The sequence below is a fragment of the Triturus cristatus genome, chromosome 4_1, assembly GCF_964204655.1.
Source record: "Triturus cristatus chromosome 4_1, aTriCri1.1, whole genome shotgun sequence".
NCBI classification, from domain to species: Eukaryota; Metazoa; Chordata; class Amphibia; order Caudata; family Salamandridae; genus Triturus; species Triturus cristatus.
Genome location: NC_140585.1, coordinates 251,838,670 through 251,865,470, shown reverse-complemented (window position 1 = coordinate 251,865,470; position 26,801 = coordinate 251,838,670). Strand labels below are relative to the sequence as shown.

The following is a 26,801-nucleotide window of genomic DNA, read 5'->3' as shown; positions in this document are numbered from 1 at the left end:
CTTTTTGCCTGGCTTTTGATGCGACTTACTGTAGAGTACTGGGTCCCTGCTGTCCAGGTTCCCAGTACCAGTGTTCTTTCCCTAAATAGATTCCACAATTGGCTCTTTAGGCCCCCTGTAAGTCTCTGGTAAATGGTACCTTAGGGCATTGGGACTGAAGAGGGTCCCCTAGGTACCAGTCACCTAGGCCATGCAGACTACCACTGCAGCATGCTTGGCCTGGTGCAGACAAAACGTCAAAGTCGACATGGCACACTGCCTGTGTGCCACCTCAACTAGCACCGCCTAAGGTATAGCTAAGTCAACCCTCTAGCAGGCCTTACAACCCTAAGGCAGGGTGCACTATAACAGGTGTGGGCTTGTCTACAATATTAAGGCCATTCTTAGATATTGTAAGTGCCAGAGAATACTTAGAGAGTACATGGGCTGGAAATCCGATAACTCCAGTTCCCCAGTACCATGATGGCTTCTCTGAACCAAGGAGTGTTTGGTACCAAACTACTCCTCTCTATAAATCCGCAATGATGCCAGTGTGGAATTTATTGAAACATGTAATGAGAGGGCACCTCGGAGGTACCCCGTGAAATCCTACCATCACTGGTGTTGCCAGAGACTGGCTTTAGTCAGCCTGCCACCACCATGAATGTTTCTGGACCACCTGGAGAGCATCTGCACTCCGGGACCAGAAACAAAGCACATCTTAGGTGAAGGTGTCACACCTCCTCCCCCAGGTTGGGCACAGTGCTCGAGAGTGTAGCTTTAAAGTCCTGCCGCCTTCGTAATGTAACCCCCAACCTCTGCTGCTAGCAGCAGCCCCAGGTTTACGCCCCCACTTTGGGCAGGAAAACCGGATGGTACCTAGAAAGAATAGGAGGCGTGCCCACATCTGCCAACTCCACCACTAAGGTAGGGAGGCGAGGTGAAGTACACCCCTCAGTCCCCGCTATCTTGATGATAAGGGGACTCCTCCTATCAAGGCTAGGACTATGCATAATTGAGGGTATGGTCATCCCCATGGTCATGCCTAATCCCCCTACCTGACACTCCCTTCAAATGCCAGTAAATCTAGTGTTTATGAGGCACCCCCAGACCCTGAAACTGGTTCTTACCTACTGAAGGACGAAGCAGACGCCATGCAGCGAAGCCTGAATACGCCTACTGACTTAGCCCCAGGTCTACCCACCTGCCTCCAGCTTCAAAGACCCTGCAAAAAAAGTCGATGCCTGTCCTGCAACAGCAACTTCCAGAACACAAGGAAGACTGCCTGCCCTTTTACAAGGACCAGAGACTCCAGAGGACAGCATATCTGTCCCCAAGAAACCTACACAAAGGACTCTGGTGCCCTCCGGATCCATGAGTCCTGCCCACTCTGCACCTTGGACATGTCCAGGTAGCCCACTGATCCAGAGAAGGTTCCCCAGCGACCCTGACCTTAAGTCCAGCGTTGGCTGACCCCTTCTGGACTCCACGACGACACCTGCAGACTGAATCCAGAGGCTCCCGACCGCAACCGGCAAGAAGAATCCAACGTCAAAGGGCACCCCTGCACCCAAAGCCCCTGAGCTTTGGTGAGCTGACGAACAAGTTACTTACCTTCGGTAACGATGTATCTGTAAGAAACATTAGTTAGTTAGATTCCTCACCTTAGAATATCCCCAGGCGTCAGACTGGATCCGGAAGATTTTTCGTCAGCAATACCCCTTGCGCGTCGCTAGGCGTCGTCTGCGGCGTCCATCGACGCCGCAACGGCGCCGGATCCGGAGCGGGGCTGAACTGGGGCTCGACGCCGAGCGGAGCCGGAGGTGGAACCGGTGTCGACGCCGGCGGAGGAGGCGTGACGAGGTCGACCGGCGTCGGCGGGGACGAGTCCCTCGGGAACCTGCGGTGTCGGGGCCGGAGCCGGCGACGGCGCCGGGGCCGGATCCGCCGGCATGCAAGGTTGCCCAGTCGGGTCCGCGGGGCCCGAAGGCGCGCCAGCGGGCGTCGACGGCGGAGCCAGGCTCCTCATGGCCGAGAGGAAGGTACTGACTTCCGCCGGCGTCGCGTCAGTCCCAGGGACCGGCGGGTATGGGGACTTGCGCGGCACCTGCGGCTCCGCTGGAGCCGCGGGGGTGGAACCACCCTGACCCTCGGCTGAGTCGCGCGACCGGCGAGGGGAATCCGAAGAGCGGTGTCGCCTCTTGGACTTCTTGGAGTGCTTCGACTTACCCGAAGACTTGGAGCCAGACGAGCGATGATGGCTGCGGCTCCGCGACCGATCCTTGGACCTCCTCCTGGACCGGGATCGAGAGGGACGCCGAGCCGAGTGGCGAATCTCGAGGAGCTTACGGGACCGCTCCCGTCTAGCCTTCGAGGTCAGGGCCTTGCAGTCCGAACACGACTCAGCGTCGTGGTCGAGGCCCAAACAGTAAAGGCACCGGCGGTGATGATCCGTAACCGACATCAAGTGGTTACAGTCAGCACAGGCTTTGAAACCAGGCATCCTACCGGCACCGGAGTCGAGACAAGATCAAAAAGGATCAAAAAACTTAGTCAAAAAAGACTAAAAGGGGTAGCTCTCCCGGATCTGCGCTTACTGGCGTGGAAAAAAGAAGAACTGACGTCAGCGCGCGAGGGCGGCGTCTAAGTACTCCGACGACGTCATTTCGGCACACGACGCCGACGACGGACGCGGAGCCGCAGACGACGCGCAAGGGGTATTGCTGACGAAAAATATTCCGGATCCAGTCTGACGCCTGGGGATATTCTAAGGTGAGGAATCTAACTAACGTGTTTCTTTCAGATCAGACGGTGCACCTATGACCCTCAACTTACCTCTGCTGGTCTCCCTCCTCCAGCCTCTAGGGCGATGTCTGCAGCCTATTTGTCCAACCAAGCTTCTCCATTGAAGAGCATTGGGCGCCCGAAGCTGTATTTGAAGCTTGCACCTGGCCACTGGTGGTGTATGTTTGGTGCTGCTTTGTGGGTCCCCCCTGTGCTAACTCCCAAAGCTTGGCCCCTGCAACCGATTTACCTACCTGCAAGCAGTGTCGTTCCAAGCGGCCCCAGTCTCCTTTAAAAAACATTGGGCCAATCACTGAATTTGACCTCTGCTTCCGGCCGCCTATGAGTCGCTGGTCATGCAGACTTTGTGCTTACCTGAACCTTGCCCTCTGCTGATCTTAACCCCTGAAGACTGGAACTGAGTTGGGTACTTACCTGTAACCGCATTGTTGTTTTCCTCCATAGGATAACATTGACCTGTTCGAAAACTGCATTAAGGGTAGACTTTTAAAAGACTAAAATATTTTCCTGAAAAATTTACTTACCTTTTTGCGTAGATCTTGGTCTTAAAATAAAACTCAAACAAAGCTTATGTAGGAGGCTAGCTTGGTACATGGTGTACACTTATGTAAGTGAGGCACCTTGCACTAATCCAGACAACCCTTATGGTGATTTTAGTGGTCTGTGATAACCATATAAAGCTCGCAAAGTGGTAGCTGTGGAGAGCAGCCTTCAGGCTTATTTTCAAGGAGTGCAAAGCAGCTTGTTTTACGAGTTTAATCTGCAGTGTATATTAAATGAAAAGAAACACAGTGTGTATTGAATATGCTACTTACCAGTATGCATCTGTTCTTGGCATGTAGGGCTGCTGACATTCATATCTGTGCATAGATCGCCGCCTAGTGTTGGGTCCGGATGTTTGCACGTTGTTGTCCTGGAAGAGTCTTCGAAGTATCCTTGGATAGGTGACTCCTCCCCTGGACTACAGTGCGCATGGGCATCCTCTCCATCCTCAGATTGTTTTTCGCCATTGTGGCAGTGATGGAGTAGATACAGAAAGTGATGACCATGCTTGCAGTAATTCTGAGAGCTGCAGCTGCGACAGGCGCCGGGGAGGAGGGAGGGCGATATGAATGTCAGCAGCCCTACATGCCAAGAACAGATGCATACTGGTAAGTAGCATATTCAGTTCGAGGCATGTGGGCTGCTGAATTCATATCTGTGCATAGAATACATAGCAGTGCCCTCTATTAGCGGCGGCTACCCGTGCCAGCTGCAGCGGTCTGAAAAAGTGTTTTGAGAACAGCCTGTCCTACAGCTGCCTGCTGTTTTGACTGCACATCTACGCAATAGTGTTTTGTAAATGTGTGTGTAGTGGACCATGTGGCTGCTCTGCATATATCATGCAGGGGAATATTTCCTAGGAAGGCCATGGAAGCCCCCAACTTACGTGTTGAGTGGGCTCGTGGTGGAATAGTTAATGTGCGTTTTGCCTTTTGATAACAGATTTGAATACACTTAACTATCCATCTGGCTATCCCTGCTTTGGAGATGGCGTTACCTTTGTGGTGTGGGGCAAAGGCAACGAACAGTTGTTTTGTCTTCCTGAATGGTTTAGTCCTGTCGATGTAGTACATGAGGGCCCTCCGTACATCTAGTGTATGTAGTGCCCTTTCTGCAACAGTTTGTGGGTTTTGGAAGAAAACGGGCAGTTCAATAGTCTGGTTCATGTGGAACTGCGATATTACCTTGGGCATGAACTTGGGGTTGGTACGTAGTACGACCCTGTTAGCGTGAACCTGAATAAATGGCTCTTGAACGGTTAGTGCCTGGAGTTCACTAACTCTTCTGAGGGAAGTGATCGCTACTAGGAAGGCCACTTTCCAGGTAAGGAATTGAATCTCGCATGAGTGTAGAGGTTCAAAGGGTGGACCCATCAGGCGTGTGAGGACCAAGTTGAGGTTCCACATTGGAGCCGGTGGGTGACTAGGTGGAATGACTCGTTTGAGCCCTTCCAAGAATGCTTTGATGGCAGGCACTCTGAATAGAGAGAGGTGCTGCCTGGTTTGCAGATAGGCTGATATTGCGGTCAAATGGACACGTATAGAGGTGTACGCCAGATTGCATCGATATAGGTGTAAGAGATAACAGATGATGTTTTGGATGGATGCGTCCAGCGGGTTGATGTCATTATTTCCGCAATAAATGACGAACCTTTTCCATTTGGCTGCATAGCAAGCTCTGGTAGTGGGTCTCCTGGCCTCCTTGATGATGTCCATACAGTCAGGTGGCAGGTTGAGATAGCCAAACTCCAGGACTTCAGGAGCCAGATCGCCAGATTCAGCTGTTGCGGATCTGGGTGCTGAACCTCTCCATGGTTCTGCGTCAAATGCGCGGGTTTGATCCGCAGCCTTTGATGCGGCACCACGGAAAGTTCGAGGAAGGTGGTGTACCACGGCTGGCGTGCCCACGTGGGAGCAACTAGGACGAGTGTCAGGGAGTGTTGTCGGAGTTTGCGGGCCACTAGCGGTATCAATGGCGCTGGGGGAAAAGCGTACGCAAATCTGCCGGACCAGTTCATCCATATCGCATTGCCCTGCGACTGCGGATGTGGGAATCTGGCGGCGAAGCTTGGGCATTTTGCGTTTTCGCTTGTCGCGAATAGGTCTATCTCCGGATGACCCCACTGCTGAAAGTACGGTTGGAGTACTGATGGGTGTAACTCCCACTCGTGCATTTGGTGGCTGTGTCTGCTGAGCAGATCCGCCATCTGGTTGTCCTTGCCAGGGAGGTGTTCCGCCATGAGGAACATGTTCCTTTGAATGGCCCACTTCCACATGCTCTGAGCCAGATGAGACAACTGTGGAGAGTGTGTGCCTCCCTGTTTCTGTATGTAGTACATTGCGGTCATGTTGTCCGTCCGGATCAACACGACCTTGTTGCATAGATGTACTTTGAACGCCTTCATGGCTAGGAAGATTGCCATCAATTCCAGAAGGTTGATGTGCAACTTCTTTTGTTGTGTTGTCCATAGTCCTTGCACTGTGTAGTGGAGTACATGAGCTCCCCATCCCTGGAGAGACGTGTCCGCTGTCAGTACTATTTGTGGGACAGGCTCTTGGAACGGTCGGCCCTTGCAAAGGTTTTGTGGATTCCACCAATGCAGAGAGTTGTATGCCCGACCGCTCACCAACACTAGGTCCTTTAACTGTCCTTGAGCCTGATTCCACTGACGTGCTAGGCACTCCTGAAGTGGGCGCATATGTAATCTCGCGTGCGGGACTATGAAGATGCAGGAGGCCATCATGCCTATCAACTGCATGAACACTCGCGCTGGAAGTGAGTGATTGGGTTTGAATTTGGAGATCAGCAGTTGTATGCTGTCGATCCTCACTAAATTTGGCTGAGCTGTGGCCGCCAGAGTGTCTATAGTCGCACCTAGGTACTGTTGTACGTGTGCGGGCTGGAGATGGGACTTTGGATAATTCAGTGAGAATCCCAGACTGTGAAGAAGGTGAATGGTGCGGGACATGTGGCTTGCACATTGCTGGGCTGACTTCGCTTGAACGAGCCAGTCGTCTAGGTAGGGGTAGACGTGTATATGCTGCCTCCGTAGATGTGCTGCCACCGTAGCTAGGCACTTCGTGAAAAACCCTGGGCGCTGTTGTCACGCCGAAGGGAAGGACTTTGAACTGATAGTGCTGCCCCTGAACAGTGAACCTGAGGTATTTTTTGTGTGAGGGGTGGATGGGTATGTGAAAGTACGCATCCTTGAGGTCCAGTGTGGCTAGGAAGTCTCCCTGCTTGAGAAGCGGAAGGACTTGCTGTAGAGTGAGCATATGAAAGTGCTCTGAAAGAATGTACTGGTTCAGGGGTCTCAGGTCCAATATAGGTCTGAGCGACCCGTCCTTTTTTGGAATTAAGAAGTAGAGGGAGTACACTCCCGCACCCTGCTCGTGGATGGGTACGACCTCTATAGCGCCTTTTAGAAGCATACTTTGCACTTCTTGCTGTAAGAGCGTTAAGTGCTCTGAGGACATAGGACGGCTTCTTGGTGGTATTGTGGGTGGAGTGGAGGTTAACTCCAGACAGTAACCGTATTTTATAACATCTTTGACCCACCCGTCCGTGGTGATGGAATTCCACGTGGACAGGAACCTTTGTAGCCTTCCCCCGACAGGTGTTATGTGGTCGGGAGGAAGGGAGAGGGCGTCACTGCTTGTTCTTGGGGGAGGACCTGGTGTTGCCGTAGCCGCGTCCTCTGCCCTTTGTGCTGGAGCCACGATATCCACCTCGGGTGTTTTTATCATAGGTGGTCTGTGTATTGCCTTTGTTATATGTTTGTTGTGACCCCTGTCCTCTACCTGCTCCCTTGTTTCCGGGGCGACGAAAGGAGCCGCTCCGAAAGGACTGAGTTTGTAGTGCGCCCATGGACTTTGCAGTGTCCGTATCCTTTTTTATCTTTTCGAGGGTGGTGTCAACCTCTGGCCCGAATAAATAGTCGGGGTTGACGGGCTGGTTCAGTATATTGTTTTGTACCTCAGGCTTGAATCCTGAGATCCGTAGCCAGGCATGTCGTCGCAACATGACGCTTGTGTTTATGGCTCTGGCAGCCGTGTCTGCAACATCTAGTGCGCATTTGATGGAAGCGTTCGTTAGTAGCTGTCCTTCTCTGATGAGCATTTCTGCGCCTTCCTTGAACTGGTCAGGGAGATGTTGGAATATTTGCTCAAGTGTGTCATAGTGCGCTCTATCATAGCGAGCAAGGAGCGCCTGAGTGTTGGCTATGCGCCATATGTTGGCAGCTTGGGCGGCAACTCGCTTGCCAGAGGTTTCTAACACCTTGGACTCTTTGTCCGGGGGAGGAGCGTCACCTGTTGTTTGCGAGTGTGCCCTCTTGCGTGCATTCGCTACGACGATGGAGTCGAGTGGTAATTGTCCTCTGATGTAAGTAGGATCCCCAGGTGCTGATCTGTATTTTTTATCAATCCTGGGGTTTATCACTCGTGCCCTGGTGGGTTCTTTGAAAATGTCCTTGGCTGGTTTGAGGACCCCCTTCAACATTGGCAGAGTCTTTACATGTCTTTCTGAGGATGCAAAGGTGTCCATTAGAAAGTCATCTTCGATGGTATCAGAGTGAAGCTGCACCCCATGGTTATTGGCAGCACGTTCGATAAGAGCATTGAACGCTGCAGTATCCTCCGTAGGAGATGTCTTTGCCCCATAGAGTTGTGGATCCTGTGCATCGAGAGGTGCACTGGGGTCTGCAGGGTCGCCCCAAGTTTGATCAGGGTCCTGCTGGTCATCAGGGTCCGTGTCTACATGGTAGGGGACTTGGTCAGCCATGTAGTCCTCCAATGCGTCTGTATCGGAGCGTGTGGGGGAGAACGGGTGTGGATCCTGGTAGGATGAATGGAAGGGTTCATAAAGGAGAGGTTCCGATTCTGCAGGCAACTTCCTTTTTAGTGGGATCCTGAAAGGGTCCAATGGCGGCTCCGAAGTTATCCTTCGGTCCTGGAGAATCATTCTGCCAGTGCCGGCGTCGATGATACGTGCTGGAGACGTCTCAGCAGGTGTGACCGTAGGTTGGGTGACCCGTGTCCTGAGTTGGAACATTTTTGGGATTGTTGACGGAGGCAAGCCGAAGGTAATGTTGGTCGGCACCGAAGAGGCTGCGGGAGCTCCGACCGAACCGGAGCCCGACGTGTCCTGGAGGACAGGTGTGGTTTTGCTGCCTTGCGTCACACCAGGTCGTACTTGGGGCGCCTTCGAGGCTTTGGCACCGGCCAGGCTCGTAGAGGCGGCCGTAGATTTTTTCGGTGCCGGAGGGTCATCGAGTCGGGGTGAAGAGATCACCGTCGAAGTCTTCGATACCTGAGGCTTAGGTGTCGTCGAGGGAGCGATGTGAGACACAGCAGGCGGTACAGCCCTTGGTGTCGTCGGTGCCGGTAGCCGAGCAGGTTTGTCGGTGCCGATGGCTTTTTTCCGTTTGTCGACTCCAACGTCGCCCGCCTCAAGTTCGGCACCGAAGTCCCTCTTGGTGCGGTCGGTGCCGACGCGGTGCGCTGGCGTCGAAGGCCTCGATCCGACCAGCGCTACTTTCAGTTTCGGTTTCGGTGGAACCTGAGCAGCTTTCGGTTTCGGTTTTGTGATAGGGAAACCAGCCTGTTTATGTAGTAATGGCTGCCGCTGAACGTCCGAGGCCGGGCCCGAGGGCGGGGCCGAAGAACTGCGGGATGGGTCTCGGGTAAGGCCCGAAGGCGATCCCTCGACCGGAGCCATAGGCTGTGGCACTGGTGTTTGAACGGTTTGAACAGGTAGGCCTTGTTCATCATTGGAGCTACTTTCTTCGGCCCCGAAGGCCTCCTCGTCGTCTCCTACCTCGGTGTCGTCTTCACCTCTGTGGAAGAGTGACTCGTCTTCCTCGTCCGATCCGGGTTCGTGTTCGGAAACGGGACTGGAGGGCAAGACTTCCAATTCCTCGACGTCCTCGGCCTCGCCGAAGATGTCTGTCGGGGCCGGTGCCGCGTGCTGCGCCTCGAGTCTCGCCGCTCGTCGATTCCGCAGAGTCTTCTTCGAGCGGAACCGGGCACAGGCCATGCATGTTGATTCGTCGTGGTCCGGCGAAAGGCATTTGTTGCACACCGGATGGACGTCGATGTGTGGGTACTTCGCATTGCATACCGGACACCTTTTGAATGGCGTCCTGGATTCCATCGTCGAAGTCGTCGATGGACAGGTAAATGCGAAAGCAGTCGGTGCTGAAAGTTAGTAAACTAACAAATTCTATCGAAACCCGATCGATAAACAGTACCGACGCGAACTAAAGGCCTTTTAGCCTCGAAAAAATATTTTCCTAACTTGAGCTAAGATAGCACATCCGAACCCAATGGCGGAAAAAAACAATCTGAGGATGGAGAGGATGCCCATGCGCACTGTAGTCCAGGGGAGGAGTCACCTATCCAAGGATACTTCGAAGACTCTTCCAGGACAACAACGTGCAAACATCCGGACCCAACACTAGGCGGCGATCTATGCACAGATATGAATTCAGCAGCCCACATGCCTCGAACACAAAAATACTTTTATTTATTACACAATCCTCACTAACCAATTGGTACATCTCCTACCCGGAGATATCAACACAATACACAGGAAAACTTAAAAAGCAATCGGGTAAATAGCAAAAATATCATGGACTCCAAGGGAGACCACACCATAAACTAAGAAAGTGGAATGTGAACTGCAACGGAGGAACCCAGAGGAGCCGGGGACACAAGGAACCACCCAAGGTAAGTACCCAGGAACGCCACGGAGGCTGTGTGCAGAGTGGAAACACAGCCACATGCCCAATGGACGTCAATGGAAATGTCGAGGATGCAGTTTTGCAGAAGAAAGACCCTTCCCAGAGGATCCCGAAAAACACCCTTGGAGGATGGAAGGTTGGAGAACCACCCCACCCATGGATGCCCTGAGAATCAGGTTGCCTACACCAGAGAAGCCAGGTGAATAGGGGAGAAGAGAAGTCAGAAACCTCCGTAGATGACGATGGAAGACTTAGAAGAAAATGACTCTGGAGAAGACGGTGAAGAAGTCTGGTGGAATCGAAGGGTGGTTTCTGGAAGTGAAGAATCTGCAAGCAGAAGGGACAGAGTCTATGTCACTCGGAAGTGACCAAGAGGCACAAAGTCACAATCCCACAGATGTCAGGAGGTTCAGAAGAGTCAACAGTGACTTTGCTGTTGCAGCTGTGAGTGCCAAGCCACGCTGAGTAAGACCACGAGCCGTGCACGAGCTGCCCCACGTTGGATAATGGTGACTAGATGTCCGGCGGGAGCACCAACAAGCCTTGGTAGCCGCAACTGACGTGGAAGACTTAGAAGGAGCATGTCTGTGGTTCGAAACAGCACTAGGTTACTGGCAGACCCTGAAAGGCTGTTACAGGGGGTACCCAAGGGAGCCCCCCAGTACATGGAATCATACTTTCAACAGTGGAAACGGTGTTGGGGTATGATTCCAACATGTTTGATACCAAACAGGACCTGGTTCGGTGCAGCCGCTATATAAGTGGTATCATCTTGTAAGGACAGATGTCCACTACATGTATAAAAATGGCTCACCGCACTTACAAAGCCTGGAGAATCGACTTCAGGGTGTGTGGGTGTGTCCTGCTCATGCAAGGGCACGCTCACACTTATAACAAGCAACCTGCCCTCAGAAATGAAGAGTCTGCTGTAGAGGTGACTTATAAGTATTAAGTGTAGTGACCTCAGATATAGAGAAACTTATCTATCGTGAGAGGTACAAGCACTAACTCACACAGGCTGCAATGGCAGGCCTGTAGCCACAGTTTAAGTGGACTCCCATGGGAGGCACAATACATGCTGCAGCCCAAGGGAGATCTTTGGTGTAACTATGCCCAGGGTACCTTAGTACCATATACTATGGACTAACACGTGTACACCAGTAGCCAACTGTGGCAGTACTAAAGTACTTACCAGGGCAATTTAGATGCAAAAGCACAGTGACTGGGGTTCGGATTAGCAGGATCCGAGTCAGACTAGGTCAAAAAACACACTGGGGGGTGTAACCATGAAAGCAGATCCTACTTCCTATAGATTATTTTCCTAAAGAACAAGTTACTTACCTTCGGTAACGATGTATCTGTAAGAAACATTAGTTAGTTAGATTCCTCACCTTAGAATATCCCCAGGCGTCAGACTGGATCCGGAAGATTTTTCGTCAGCAATACCCCTTGCGCGTCGCTAGGCGTCGTCTGTGGCTCCGCGTCCGTCGTCGGCGTCGTGATGACGTCGTCGGAGTACTTAGACGCCGCCCTCGCGCGCTGACGTCAGTTCTTGTACATAGCCTTCCGCGCCAGGAACGCAGAGCCATGCAAAGACCGACACTGGTGCCAAAAATAAAATCTAGGGGCCTGAAAAGGATAACCTTAACCCTAGATGTCAGTTCGCAGAACGGGGAGGATGGGAGGGTCGGTGAGGAATCTAACTAACTAATGTTTCTTACAGATACATCGTTACCGAAGGTAAGTAACTTGTTCATCTGAAAGAAACACGTTAGTTAGATTCCTCACCTTAGAATAGATACCCAAGCAATACCATCCCCGGTGGTGGGTCTGCGAACCAAGATCACACCAGAAAGTCCTGGAGGACAGAACGGCCAAAGAAGCCATCCCTCCGGACTTGGCTGTCAAGGCAATAATGCCTGGCAAACGTGTGTAGCGAAGCCCACGTCGCCGCCTGACAGATGTCCTGCAAAGGGACTCCCCGTCCCAAGGCAGTAGTAGCCGCCGTGGCCCGAGTAGAATGGGCGCGCAGCCCAACAGGAGGGTCCTTTTTAGCCAAGGAATAGCAGATTTTGATACACAAAACGACCCACCGAGAGATGGTTCGTTTGTGCACAGCTTTCCCCTTCTTAGCGCCCACGTACCCAACAAAAAGCTGGTCGTCCACCCGGAACTGTTTTGTGCGGTCCAGATAAAAGGAGAGCGCACGTTTTGGGTCCAGACGGTGGAGCCTCTCTTCCTCTTTGGAAGGATGCGGAGGCGGAAAGAAGGTGGGCAAGGTGACAGACTGCCCAAGGTGAAATGGAGTCACCACTTTAGGAAGAAAGGAGGGACGAGGCCGAAGGACAACCTTGTCCGGATGAACAGACAGAAAAGGAGGCTTTGAAGATTAAACCTGGAGCTCACTCACCCGTCTAGCCGAGGTGATGGCCACCAGAAAAGCAGTCTTTAGAGTTAGAAGACGAAGAGGGCAATTGTGAAGAGGCTCGAAGGGAGCGCACATCAGGAATGTCAAAACCAGATTCAAGTCCCACTGAGGCATCACAAAAGGGACAGGAGGGAACGTGTGTGTAATGCCTTTGAGAAAGCGCGTAACCACAGGGAACTTGAAAAGAGAAGGCTGATCAGGAAGCCGCAAGAAGGCGGAGATGGCAGCAAGATAACCTTTCAGGGTGCCCAGGGCAGAGCCCTGCCGGGCCAGAGAAAGAAGGAAGAGGAGAACCTCAGAAAGAGGGGCGGAAAGGGGATCCACAGCCTTTGCTGTGCACCATGCCACAAATTTGTTCCACCAGCAGGCGTATACCGACTTTGTGGAGGGACGCCTGGCTGCCAGAATGATATCACAGACTTCAGGAGGCAAGTCAAATGGCATCAACTGCCGCCGCTCAATCTCCACGCATGGAGGTGGAGGCTGGACAGGTTCGGGTGGAGGACCGTCCCCTGCTGCTGCGACAGAAGATCCTCCCGAAGGGGCAGACGTATCGGGGGATCGGTCAACAGACTGAGTAGCTCGGGATACCAGTACCTTCGTGCCCAATCCGGAGCCACCAAGATGACTTGGGCCCGGTCGTGCCTGATCTTCTTCAGCACTCTGGGCAGAAGTGGTATAGGCGGAAAGGCGTACAACAGACCGCAACTCCACTCGTGACGAAAAGCGTCGCCGAGCGAGTGCCGCCGTGGAAATTCCAACGCGCAGAACTGCTGACATTGCGCGTTCTCTTCGGTGGCGAATAGATCTAACCAAGGCTCTCCCCACTGCTGAAAGAGGCCTTGCGCCACTTCGGAGTTCAGACGCCATTCGTGATCCATCATGCACCGGCGGCTGAGTTCGTCTGCTCTGGCGTTCAGAGAGCCCGCCAGATGTTGAACCACCAGGGTGACGCCCTGGTGTTCCAGCCATGTCCAGAGGCGCAGAGCCTCCTGACAAAGGGTCCACGACCCCACCCCGCCCTGTTTGTTGCAATACCACATGGCGGTGGTGTTGTCCGTGAACACCTGCACGACACTTCCCCTGACAGAGGGAAGGAAGGCTTTCAGTGCAAGCCGGATCGCTCTCAACTCCAACAGGTTGATGTGGAGACGAGACTCCGCCGGAGACCAGAGGCCTCTGATCTCCGCCTCTCCCATATGGCCACCCCATCCCAGGAGGGACGCATCCGTCACTACGACATGCTCTGGTTGGGGAAGGGAGAGGCTCTTGCCCATGACCCACTCGCGGTCCGTGAGCCACCACTGCAACTGTTGTGCAGTGCCCTCCGAGATCAAGACATGGTCGGACAGGTTGCCGTGATGCTGGGCCCACTGAAACTTCAGGTCCCACTGCAGAGCCCGCATGCGCCGCCTGGCGTGATGCACTAGTAGGATGCAGGAAGCCATCAGCCCCAGAAGCCGCAACACTAGCCTGACCGAAACCCGGGATAGAGGCCGAAAGATGGGAATCAGGGCCCGTATATCCCGGACCCGCTGTTCCGGTGGATGGACCCGGAACCGCGCCGAATCGAGAACCGCTCCGATGAAGAGGAGCTTCTGAGAGGGACTCAGGTGTGACTTCGGCACGTTGATGGAAAACCCCAGCAAATGCAGGAGATCCGCCGTAGTCTGGAGGTGGGAGACGACTGCCTGGGGCGAGCCCGCCTTCAACAACCAGTCGTCGAGATAGGGGAAGACTGGAACCCCTGATCTGCGCAGATGAGCTGCGACCACCGCCATCACTTTCGTGAACACCCGAGGGGCACTGGTGAGGCCGAAGGGGAGCACGGTAAACTGAAAGTGCTCTTGGCCCACCGTGAACCGCAGGTAACGCCGGTGGGCCGGCAGGACGGGGATGTGGAAATAAGCGTCCTGCAAGTCCAACGCTACCATCCAGTCTCCAGGGTCTAGGGCAGCTAAAACCTGAGCCAACGTTAGCATCTTGAACCTTTCCTTGCGGAGGAAGGCATTGACGTTCCGGAGGTCCAAGATAGGGCGGAGGCCCCCCTTGCCTTTCTTGGGAACCAGAAAGTAGTGGGAATAACAACCACGACCTACTTCTGGACTCGGAACGCGCTCGACGGCCCCCTTGGCCAAGAGAGCCGAAACTTCCTCGCGGAGAAGATCCAAATGATCCCCCGAGATACGGTGGTGCTGCGGTGGCATGGCTGGAGGGGTCGTCTCGAAGGGGAGGGAGTAGCCCCTTCGGACGATTTGCAGCACCCACCTGTCCGATGTTATGGACCGCCAGTGGAGCAGGTGATGGCGAACTCTGCCGCCCACTGGCGTGGAATGGGCCTGAAAGCTCGGACTAGGAAGGCTTTGAGGCGGATGCTGCCGGGGTGGATGTGGGCTGACCACGTCGGCCTCCATTTCCGCCACGGCGGAAGCCACGTCCGCGACCGCGCGCAGGTTGGTTCTGCGGCTGGTGGCTTTGCGGACGTGAGGAGGCGCCCCTTCCTTGGCCACGAAAGGGGCGAAAAGCGGAGGTGTGCGCCCGCGGAGCCGCGAGGCCCAAGGACTTGGCCGTAGCCCGGGAGTCCTTAAAGCGGTTCAGCGCACTGTCCGCCTTCTCACCAAACAGGCGAGTGCCATCAAAGGGCATGTCCATGAGGGTTGTCTGGACATCCCCGGAAAATGACGTGGACAGCATCCAGGCGTGGCGGCGGAGCGCCACCGTGGTGGAAATCGCCCGACCCAGCGAGTCCGTGGTGTCAAGCCCACATCGTATGGCGTGCCGTGCTGCATCCCTCCCATCGGCCAAAGCCTGGGTAAGACGCGTCCGGACCTCCTCCGGACACAGGGGCAGCACGTCCTCCACCGTATCCCACAGGGAATGGGAATAACGGTCCAAGAGACAGGCGGTATTTAAGGACCGCAGGCCCAAACTAAGGGACGAAAACAGTTTCTTGCCGAACTGCTCGAGTCTCTTGGAATCCCGATCCGGCGGAGCGGTCGGGAAGGAGGATTGGGAAGTAGAGGCCTGGATAACCAGACTCTCGGGGGTGGGATGTTGGGACAGGAAACTGGGGTCGCCCGGAGCAGGGCGGTGGCGCCTGGCAACGTTCCTATCCACAGGAGGAACTGTGGAGGGCTTGGACCAGGTGCCCTGCAGAACGTCAGTGAGGGCCTCGTTGAACGGCAGCAGAGGCTCAGTGGAGCTTGCTGAGGTTTGAAGCACCTCAGTGAGGATGTTAGTCCTCACAGCCACGGCAGGCAACTCGAGCCCAAGGGCCTCGGCCGCCTTGCGCAGCACCACAGAAAATGCTGCACCCTCCTCCGAAGCCACGGTCGGAGGAGAAGTGAATCCAGTGTCTGGCGAGGTGTCCAGCCCACTGGCCTCCCCCAGTTCATCTGCCCAGTCCTGAGAAAGCTGTGACTGAACAGCCAGAGGGTCCTCGAACCCCTCCCAGTCGCCCCCTCCTTCCGATTCCTGATAAACAGGAGGAATGATCGGAACCGGACTGTAGAGATGGTAGGACTCAAGCGGCGCCGGATGCGGCGTCGGCGGACGCCGTGCCGGCGTCGGGTCCGGATGAGGGCTAAACCGGGGTGTCGGCGTCACAGGCGTCGGCGGCGCCGGTGACGGCGTCGGTGGTTCAGGCGTCGGCGCCGGTGGAGGAGTGACTAGGTCAACCGGCGTCGACTGGGGCCCAGGCAAGGGCCCCGCGGGGACCTGCGGCGTCGAGACCGGAGTCGTCGACGGCACCGGGGCCGGAGCCGCCGGCACGCGAGGTCGCCCAGTCGAGTCCGCGGGGCCCGAAGGCGCGCCAGCGGGCGTCGACGGCGGGGCCAGGCTCCTCATGGCCGAGAGGAAGGCACTGATCTCCGCCGGCGCCGCGTCAGCCCCAGGGACCGGAAGGTATGGGGGCGGACGCGGCACCTGCGGCTCCGCCGGAGCCGCGGGGGTGGAACCACCCTGACCCTCGGCCGAGTCGCGCGACCGGCGAGGGGAGTCCGAAGAGCGATGTCGCCTCTTGGACTTCTTTGAGCGTTTGGACTTACCCGACGACTTGGAGCCGGACGAGCGATGGCGTCGGCTAGGGCTCCGCGAGCGATCCTTGGACCTCCTCCTGGACCGGGATCGCGCACGACGCGGAGCCGAGTGGCGAAGCTCGAGAAGCTTGCGGGACCGCTCCCGCCTAGCCTTCGAAGTCAGGGCCTGACAGTCGTTGCACGACTCCGCGTCGTGGTCGGGGCCTAAGCAGTAGAGGCACCGGCGGTGGTGATCGGTCACCGACATCAGACGATGACAATCCTCACAAGCCTTGAACCCAGGCATCCTACCGGCACCAGATGTCGACAGACAAGGATCAAAAATGATCAAAAAAGATTTAGTCAAAAAAGACTAAAAGGGGTAGCTCTCCCGGATCTGCGCTTACTGGCGCGGAAAAAAGAAGAACTGACGTCAGCGCGCGAGGGCGGCGTCTAAGTACTCCGACGAAGTCATCCCGGCGCACGACGCCGACGACGGACGCGGAGCCGCAGACGACGCCTAGCGACGCGCAAGGGGTATTGCTGACGAAAAATCTTCCGGATCCAGTCTGACGCCTGGGGATATTCTAAGGTGAGGAATCTAACTAACGTGTTTCTTTCAGATATTGGTGTGTAGCTCCTTTTTGAGTCATGTGTCCCTTGTTGGTCTATGTGTGTGGGATTAATGTCTTACACTTCTCTGTGTTAGACCTAAGGCTGCTCACCTACACTACCACTAATAGAGCACTTTGGGATTGCATTGAGCCCTGTACACTTCTGGGGAATCTCTGGACTCTAGTGGTATACCTAGTGGTATACCCACCTAGTGGTATACCATATACAGAACCAGCTTCCTACACTTCCCCATAGAAGCAATATTTCATTCACAATTGGAGATGTGGTTTGACTCTGTGGGCACCAGTTTTAAGCTACAACAATTTGGCCCAATTTCCACTACTGATTTGACCTCTCTTTGCTCCATTGTTAAATCCAGCTCTCCAAATTTCCACTACCATTTTGAAGCAGAGCTGAGAGGTTATCCAACCTGTTGTTGGCAAAGTGATCAATCTCTCCCTGCCCTCCAGTTTTGTTCCTAAACAATGCAAACACGTCATGGCTCTCCTTTTGTTTAAAAAAATAAAATGCGGGGGCGTGGCCAAGATGGCGGGGTGAGCGGACGCTTCCTCCCGTAGCTCCTCCGGCCCGGCCAAGCTTGAGCCCTTTTCTTATGCTTTTCTCCCCCCGCTGAGGCTCAGCGTGGAAGAGGAGCGTGGCGGAGCACCTGGTGCGCACGTTGTTGCCGTTTTGGTTTTGATCGCCTCGGGGGAAGCCCCCAAAAAGTCCGATCAAGCTCGAGGAGCGAAGGAGGGCCTGAGGGGCGGAGCGCATCGGAGTGCTGTCCGGGCGCCTCGGCTGGGCCTGGTGCTGAAAGTTGCGATCTGGAGGGAATCTGGCCCGTCGTTCGACGGAGGGTGAAGGAGCCCTGCGGGAGGGGACCCGACTGTGCGGAAGACTTCGGACGGGTGCTTTGGCACTCAGACCTGTGTCGGCGACGCTTCGCACTGTGTAGGCCCCTGTCCCTTGGCCGAAGTACGGCGGACTCTCTGTTGGGGTCGGACCATCTGGGCCCCTGCGTGTGATAGACTGAAACCGGCGGTGGAACCTATTTGATTGCTGTGCGTTTTGGGGGCCCCGGTGGTGTCGCCGGGCCTGGTCGCTCTGCCCTGCCTCCATCTTGTCCCCGTGGGATCAGTGGTGTTGGCCTTCGCTGGAGCCCTTGCTGGTGGATGTATGTGACCGCCGCTGCTGCCGGGCTGACTTTTTGGGGGATGTGCTGATGAGGAGCCCCCCACTGTAGCTTCCATTCCTGTCTCGGATGGGCACCCGCGGCTGGTGGTGACCGGGCTGGACCGCCATCTTGTCACCTGTGACGCAGCGACCCTGCTTGTGGGGGACACCCACGTCGAGCGCTTGCCAGCAGCTGGGCATCCCTGGGGCGGCTGGACCAGTGCACGACCGCAGTGCTTGCGATGTCTGGAAGAGGAGGCTCGAAGAAGGGGGACCGCACCCTGCCGGACATGCTTGGCAGGGCCCAGCAACTGCGGGACAGAACAAAGCCTTCGCCGGGGACCTCCCGGGCCTCGGCGGACGTGACTGGGGGGGAGCCACCCGTCACGAGGACCTTTATGGAGGAACTGTTTAGCTCCCTCAGGGAGGACTTCCAGACACTGAAGCGGGAGGTGGCCAGCGAGGTCCGGGAAGTGCGCAGGGAAGTGGAGGGCCTTGGTGAGCGCGTTGAAACGGTGGAGACGGAGGCCCAACGCCGGGAGGAGGAGATAGTCCATCTTCAACAGGACGTTCTCCGCCTCCGGGAGCAGTGTGTTGAGCTCCAGGCCCACTCTGAGGACCTTGAGAACAGATCACGGAGGAACAACATTCGAGTGCGTGGTGTGCCGACTGCAGACGAGGGGTCCGATCTGGGGAGCTACCTGCGGGACCTGTTCCGAGAGATCCTGGGGGAGGCTGCGGACTTCCCCATTAGCATTGATAGGGCACATAGGGTTGGCCGGCAGCGCCAATCATCGGCACCTCCACCGGACATTCTGGCCTTCCTGCCCGATTTCCCGCTGAAGGAACGCATCATGACTGAGGCCCGCAGGAAACAGCCCCTGACTTTCCGGGAGCGGCCGGTGGCGCTTTACCAGGACCTCTCCGCCATCACGCTGCAGAAACGCAGGTCCTTCAGGATTGCCACTGACTTTTTGCGCGAGCACGAGACGCCGTACTCTTGGGGTCATCCCTTCCGCCTGATCTTCCGATGGAACGGGGTGCTACATCAGCTACGCTCCTTGCAGGACATTTGTGGAGTCCTGGGGCTTACGGCGGCGGAGGAGGAAGGAGCTACACCGTCGTGGAGGGCCTCGGAGAGACGGAGCCGGCGGAGGTCGGCGAGGCGACGATCAGCGGCCAGCGCAGGGCGTCCTGATTCCCCTACCATCAGGGCGGACATGGCCGACGCTTTGAGGGCGGCGGCCAGGGACTCGGCCGGCTCCACCGGCGTGGCCTTGACGGCCTAACACTCACTCCGGGGGGAGATGCCTTTAGCTTCTTTAAATGCTGGGTTCGGGGCGGGGGGGGCGGGGGGGAGCGGCTGGAGGTGAGTGGCTGGACGTCCACTTCGTTCCTTTCTACGGACTTGCCCGTTTTGGGGCTTGACTGGGACAATGGGGTGTTTGAGTTTGCGTTTGGCTAGTTGCCAGGGTTGTGTTTCGGGTGGGTGTAGGGGTTGTTCTGGGGTTGGGGAGGTCCCGTCCGACGTTGTCCATGCCCACGCTTGGTCTGTTATGGCTTGTCCTGCGCGGCTGCTCCGCGCGCCCCACCCACTGAGCCCCTGCCCATTGCACGGCGCTCCCGATCCCCGAGAGGAATGTCGGGCCTAAAGGTAGTGACCCTTAATGTTCAGGGTCTGAACAACCCCGTGAAGCGCAGAGCGATCTTATCTTTGCTGGAGGGGACGCAGGCGGACATTTGCCTTTTACAGGAGACCCACTTATTGTCCCGGGATTGCCATAGGCTGCGCTCTGCTAAGTTCCCTACCCAGATCTTCTCCTCGGCAGCGAACAAGACGGCGGGGGTAGCCATTCTTCTAGCGAGCTCCTTTAGGGCGGAGGTTTTGTATAAGTGTGCTGAACAGAAGGGGAGGCTTCTTGCGTATCGCATGCGCTTAGGAGGCATAGCGTTTACGGTTGGCTCCGTTTATAGCCCAAACGACCACCAAGAGCGTTTCCTAGACTCCGTGTTGGTGGATGTCACTGCTTCCCCCGACCGCCACGTCATTCTGGGGGGGAGACCTTAATATTGTCTTCGATTCTGTGATGGACAGATCGGCGCAGCGCTTCCCGCAGACGGGGGAACTGTCCCAGGCTGTGAAGGCCCGGATTGCGGAAATGGACTTACACGACCTTTGGCGCTCCATGCACCCCACGGATAGGGACTACTCTTACTTTTCACACGCACATCGAACCTACTCACGGCTGGATTACCTTCTGGTGAGTGGACCGATGCATGCCGCTGCCACGGCGGCGGACATCGGGGTCCTGACCTTGTCTGACCATTCACCAGTCACCGGCGTTTTCCAATGGCCGGCGGCCTCCCCCTCTCGGGGGGTGTGGCGCCTCCGGGATACCCTTTTACACAAAAAGTCTGTAGTGCAGCGCATTGGGGAGGTCATACAGGACTACCTAACTCACAATAGCAACACCGACACTTCGCAAGCGACACAGTGGGCGGCATTGAAGGCAGTCCTCCGGGGGGAATTTATCTCTATCTCCGCAGCCGAAAACAGGGAGCGGCAACGGAAGAGGGACGAGCTGACCGTTCAGGTCCGGGTGCGCCAAGGGTGTGGAGGCAGTTGAAGGCTGCGAGGAAGCTCCGGTCGGCATTGGATCTTGATAGGGCGGAGTATGCTGCCTTGCGCTTGAAACACGCCTTCTACACTGGGGGGGACAAATGTGGCAAGCTCCTAGCACACCGGCTCCGGGTCACGCAGCAGCGTGGCGTCGTGAAGGAACTGGTGGGCACGGACGGGGTAGTCGTCTCCGGGGACGCGGAGGTAGCGGAATCTTTCCGCGGCTTCTACGAAGCGCTGTATGCGGAGGAACCCTCCTCGCCACAGGATGCCGAAGGCTATTTGGAGTCGGTGACCCTTCCGGTGCTGGATCCGGCTCAGGCGGACCACCTGGAGCGGGATATCCATGTTGAGGAGGTGATTTCCGCTATCGCGCGGCTGAAGCATGGTAAGGCCCCGGGCCCGGACGGGTACACGTCTTTGTTTTATAAGACTTTTTGCACGGCTGTGGCCCCTGTCCTTACTCGGCTATTTAATTCCTTTTCCGAACCGGGAGCCATCCCACCGGATCTCCTGAGGGCGACGGTCGCGGTAATTCCGAAACCGGGGAAGGACCGGGCACTCCGCGGTTCGTATCGACCCATCTCGCTCTTAAATGTCGACCTCAAGTTGTATACAGGGATTCTAGCGTCCAGGCTGGGTCCACGCCTCCCCGGATTGGTGGAGGCGGACCAGGCTGGCTTTGTACCCGGCAGACAGACGGTTGACAATACCAAGCGGGTGGCGCATGTTCTGGAGAAGGCCTCGCGGATCCCGGGGGAGCGGATGTTGCTGTCCGTCGACGCGGAGAAGGCCTTCGACAGAGTTCACTGGCCGTATCTCGAGCTGGTTCTCAAGAAATTGGGAATCGGGGATAAGTTCCGCACCATGGTATCCAACTGTTATAAGCATCCTTCAGCGTCGGTGCGGGTCAACGGGTGTAGCTCCGGTGGGTTTGCCATCGAACGCGGCACAAGGCAGGGCTGCCCCCTCTCGCCGCTCTTGTTTGCCCTCTACATGGAGCCGTTTGCTCAGAGGATTCGCGATAACCCGGATGCGGTTGGGGTCCGGATGGGCCAGTATGTCCACACTGTCAGTCTCTACGCGGACGATGTCCTGTTGACCTTGGACGACCCTAGGAGGTCGCTGCCTGCTTGCCTCCAGGAACTAGACGCCTTTGCCTGTGTGGCCGGCTTCAAAATGAATATGAGCAAGTTGGTGGCGTTAGACGTGTCCCTGGCTGCGGACACCAGGAGGGACCTTCAGCGACTCTTCCCCATGCAGTGGTCCTCCTCCACGGTGCCATACCTGGGGATTCTGCTGGCGCCCACATTACCGGAGATGGTCACGGCCAACTATGCCTCCCTCAGCAGGAAGATCAAGGAGGAGCTTGGTCGCTGGAGCAAAGGCCTACTGTCCTGGCTGGGGCGAATCGCGGCGGTTAAGATGACGGTGCTGCCCCAGATACTGTATCTTTTCCGGGCCCTCCCTCTCCAGCCCCCGGTGGGCTGGATACGACAAATGCAGGCTGACATCTCCCGCTTTGTCTGGCAGGGCCGCAAGCCACGAATGAAGAGGGTCCTCTCCACGCTTGCTCCGGAGGCGGGGGGCCTCGGTATTCCGGACCTCCGTAGGTACTTTCAGGCGGCACAGCTGCGATATTTGGTGGAGTGGAGCAGGTGGGAGTCCGACAAACACTGGCTCTTTCAAGACCAGGCAGTGGCGGGCCGCACTTTACAAGAGGTTCCATTCTTGCGCCGCGCGCACTGCCCCCCTAACCTTTACGCTTCTTTTATTACGCGGGTCCCCCTGCGGGTGTGGGACGCAGTCTGTGAGGCTCGGGGCCTCACCACCTTCCCTTCGCCGTTCACACCCATAGCGGGCAACCCGGACTTCTCCCCAGGGATGGAGCCGGGAGTTTTCTCCCATTGGGTGCAGGCGGGCTGCAGGGCGCTCTTCCAGATCTATGGCCCGGAGGGAGTGACTCCGTTTCAGCAACTCCGCCAGGAGTTCGGCCTGACGGAGCTGGACAGATTGCGCTACATGCAGGTTCGGCATTGGGCCCTCCAGCCCCAGGTGCGTGACACCGCTGCTCGTCAAATTACACCGTATGAGAGGTGGCTGGCTACCCGGACCTCCGACGCTAAGCTAATTACCGATCTGTACAAGTACCTACAACCCCCGCCGTTTCACTATTACAACACGGGAAGGGAGCGCTGGCACAGGGAATTGGGTAGGACACTCAGCCACAAGGAATGGGACAAAATTGCGTATCAGGCGCGGCACTCTGCATATCACACGGGCCTTACGGAGATCTTCACTAAGGTGTCCACTTATTGGTATTACACCCCGGAGCGACTGTATGAAATGCATAAACACACTGACAAGGGGTGCTGGCGGGGCTGCGGGCAGGAGGCTACCCTCTCACACATTCTTTGGGATTGCCCCGTGCTGACCGCTTACTGGAAGGAAGTTTTGGACGAGGTGGATAAGCACTTTGAGATAGAGCTGCCGCGCTTCCCGGCGTATGTTCTGCTGGGCCTCCCCAATGACCTAATGTACCCACTGAAGTCCCGCAGGGGTAGGCAGATCGCGATTGCGCTGGGGTCTGCGGTCCAGAACATCCTTATCCACTGGCGCACCAACACTGTTCCCTCCATCACGGGTTGGTTGCATAGGCTTTGGCATGTGCTGGGAATGGAGAAGTTGTCGCTCACGGTGGCGGGGGAAATAGACCAATTTGAAGAGCTGTGGCAACCCTTTCTAGCGCTGCTGTCCACCGAATTCCGGGAGCTCACCTGTCCGAGGTATCTTAGGCTTCTCAGGCTGACGCCGCCGGTGATCCCGGCGGACTGGATCACATGTGAGACAGAGGCCTCCGGGGGGGGGGGGGGTGCGGGGCTTTTTGGTGAGGACTAATCTGACGCGGGACCATAGGACGGGGGGGGTGGGGTATTGTTTCTTCTTTCTTCCTTTCTTTACTGGGGGGATGGGGTATGGGGGGGGTGGATTGTGCTTTGCCGAGTTGCTGCTGGCTTTCATTGCTCAGATTTGGGGTGTTGGATATGCACGCAGGGATTCCACAGTTTGCATTTCTAGCCTTTCGTTTACTGTGCCTTTCCCCTGGCCCATCGAGCTATCCATCGCCAACCCTCTTGAGCTGCACCTTCTTTCTTTGATTGTATTAACTGTACCCTAACCTCCTACCCCCCTCCCCCATGGTTTGTTTTTGTTTCAATAAAAACGTTTTAAACATAAAAAAATAAAATGCTATTGGATCCTTCAAGGCCTGAAAATTATCGGCCCATATCATTGTTGCCTTTCTTTGGTAAGCTAGCGGAAAAACGTCTTACTTTTGAAGGACAATGGGCTCCTACAAGGAACGCAATTAGGCTTTCGCCCTTCCTATAGCACAGAATCTGCCTTACTGCTCACCGTGGCCATTCTTATGCTCGATCTCAGGGCTGCTTTTGATACTGTATCCACTATATCTTGGTCAAGAGGCTCTGGGATAGTGCATTAGTGGCAAAGCTTTGTGGTGGTTGGCCTCATTCGTGCAGGGACATCCCTTTCAGGTATCACAAAAACCTTTTCAGTCAACCTGTCCCTTCCAGTAAGTAGCGCCTCAGGGCTCGTCTCTGAGACCCTCTCTTTTTAATGTCTATGATAGCCCTCTAGCTGTTGTCATTGAGCAGTATGGTTTTACTATTATCTCATATGCTTATGACACTCAGCTTGTCATAACTCTGTCCTACAATATTGAGCAGATGGCGTCATACTGCTTGCCTGTCCTATGTTGCCGCTTGGATGGACCTCAATTGCTTAAAACTGAATGCTGAAAAGACTGTGCTCCTGGGCAACCATGTGAACATCTGGTCGAATGCCTGGTGGCAAGATAACCTCAGCACTTTACCACCCCTAAGCCCAAGGTTAAGAAACTGGGCATTTGGTTCTATAAGAAGCTCTCATTCGATGCCCAAATCAAAGCCCTTGCCAGAAAGCGTTTTGGGATTTTGACATCTAAAAAAAAAAAAAAATCTGCACCTCCTTCACGGGTCTACCTAAAACACAGTAATTCAGGGGCTGGTTATATCCGGATTGGATTACTGTAATATTCTGTACTTGGGTGTCTCCCAATCGCAATTGAATAGGCTTCAAAGCGTGCAGAATGCAGCAGCTCTGACACTGCTCGGGCTCCCATGGGGAGCCTCTATCAGCACCAAACTGAAGAAGCTGCACTGGCTACAAGTGAAACAGAGAATTACCATTAAGGCTCTATGGTTTTGTTACAAGACACTTTGTTGTCAAGGTCCCGCTTATCTGCAGGATATGGTTACTCCCTACGCTCCAAGAAGAGCTCTGAGATCAGCAGCGGTCCATCTAGCCTTCCTTCCCAGAGTCAGGAAGGCTAGAGCGGGTGGTCACGCCATCGGTTTGCTTGGCTCCCAAAATTTGGAACTCATTACTGCTGTACCTCTGGCTGGCTCTCTCAAAATTGACATTTAGAAAAAAACTGAAAACTTGGCTCTTTGGTTCCAGTTAGGCTGTTCCTGTTGTGCTCTATTTGTTTCTGTACTCAGTGTCCTAGCGCTGGGACACTTCATGAGAAGTAATCAAGTGCTTTATAAATGACCTTATTATTATTACTTTCTTTTTAGCAGAGCCTATGCTTTCAAATATCTCTTTAAAACGTGTAATAGACAGGCAGAATGTCAAATGTACTAGAGAAAAAGATATGGCAAACCAGTGCAGTTTTTCTAAGTCATGTTTAGGAGTCCCCCTCCTTTTTCTAGTGGTCTCAGGACACAAAGACTCAGCAGAAAGGGTGATAGAAAATCCAAGCTACTACAACCTTAAAGTAGGACAAACACTCAAGAGGCAAACAAAGATTTTCACAGCTCTACTTCTTGTTTATCTAAAAAGAGTCTACATTCAGTTGGCCGGCTCGGGGAATAAGTAACTTCTGAAGAGAGGACCACTACATGCAGTAGAATTTGGAAATGCAGGAGTGTTTGAATAGGGGTATGGATGGTCTAAAAGCACGACAGAAGAGACGTTCTGCAGGTGAAGTAATCCAGACAATCATATTTCCAGAGCGCCCCTGAGTCATTCTGCTAAATGGCCTTCTTCTGTTAAGGAGCTACAGGAACCTGAACTAATGGAGAATATAAAGTTTCACGTGTACCTTAAGTTTGGATAAAGCATGCAAATGAGGAGCATTTTGTATTTTTAAAAGGACGCTTTGCTTTGATATTGAAACTACTCACAAGTCAAATGCTGTGAAGAGGAGGCCTCAGTGGGCTGAAGTTCCAACAGTTACGACGTGCAGAATCTGAAGTAATACATTTGATTCCCACCATGGCATACCCATCCTTTCTCCCTTCAGAGGTATGTAAACGGAGTATGAAATTGGGGGATAGTACAATCTGTTATTTACGCTGCTTAGAAATGGCAGAAGTATAATATGAAGCACTACATAAAGGTTATTAGTTGAATGGGAAATACTTTAGGCCACCCGTTGCACATGCAAGAACTGCAATCTTCTTCCTAAGCTTACCAAAGAAACTATGACTAACACAAAACACATTACCTGAAATCGTCCAATATGGCCCTGGAGTTCCATCAATGTCCCTTCATTTATACTAATGTCCAGTTCACTGAGCACACCTTCACAAAAGAAAACACATGAAAACAGGCATGTAAGACTGTTACTTCACAGGTACCTTCACAGACAGTTCACTGCATCAAAAGTCTCACCAATACATTTCAAAGCTTTGTGCTTGGGAGAATAGTATCTTCATATGTTATGAGCAGTATGGGTGCCACGGTAAACTAGGTACAATATTGACACAATAGATCCCACAATGCAAGTCAAGTTGGCTAAACTCAGGAGACAACAGC

The 26,801-nt window shown here is 54.8% G+C and overlaps 1 protein-coding gene across 1 annotated transcript in view; it reads right to left on the bottom strand.

Moving 5' to 3' along the window:
* The window catches only part of NUP205 (nucleoporin 205), an 839,084-nt gene that overhangs the window by 111,188 nt on the left and 701,095 nt on the right, over positions 1 to 26,801 (bottom strand). Inside the window, exon 36 of the mRNA XM_085651995.1 lies at positions 26,491 to 26,567. Within this exon, the coding sequence (XP_085508121.1) occupies positions 26,491 to 26,567 (77 nt within the window). The remainder of the gene's footprint in view (positions 1 to 26,490; positions 26,568 to 26,801) is intronic.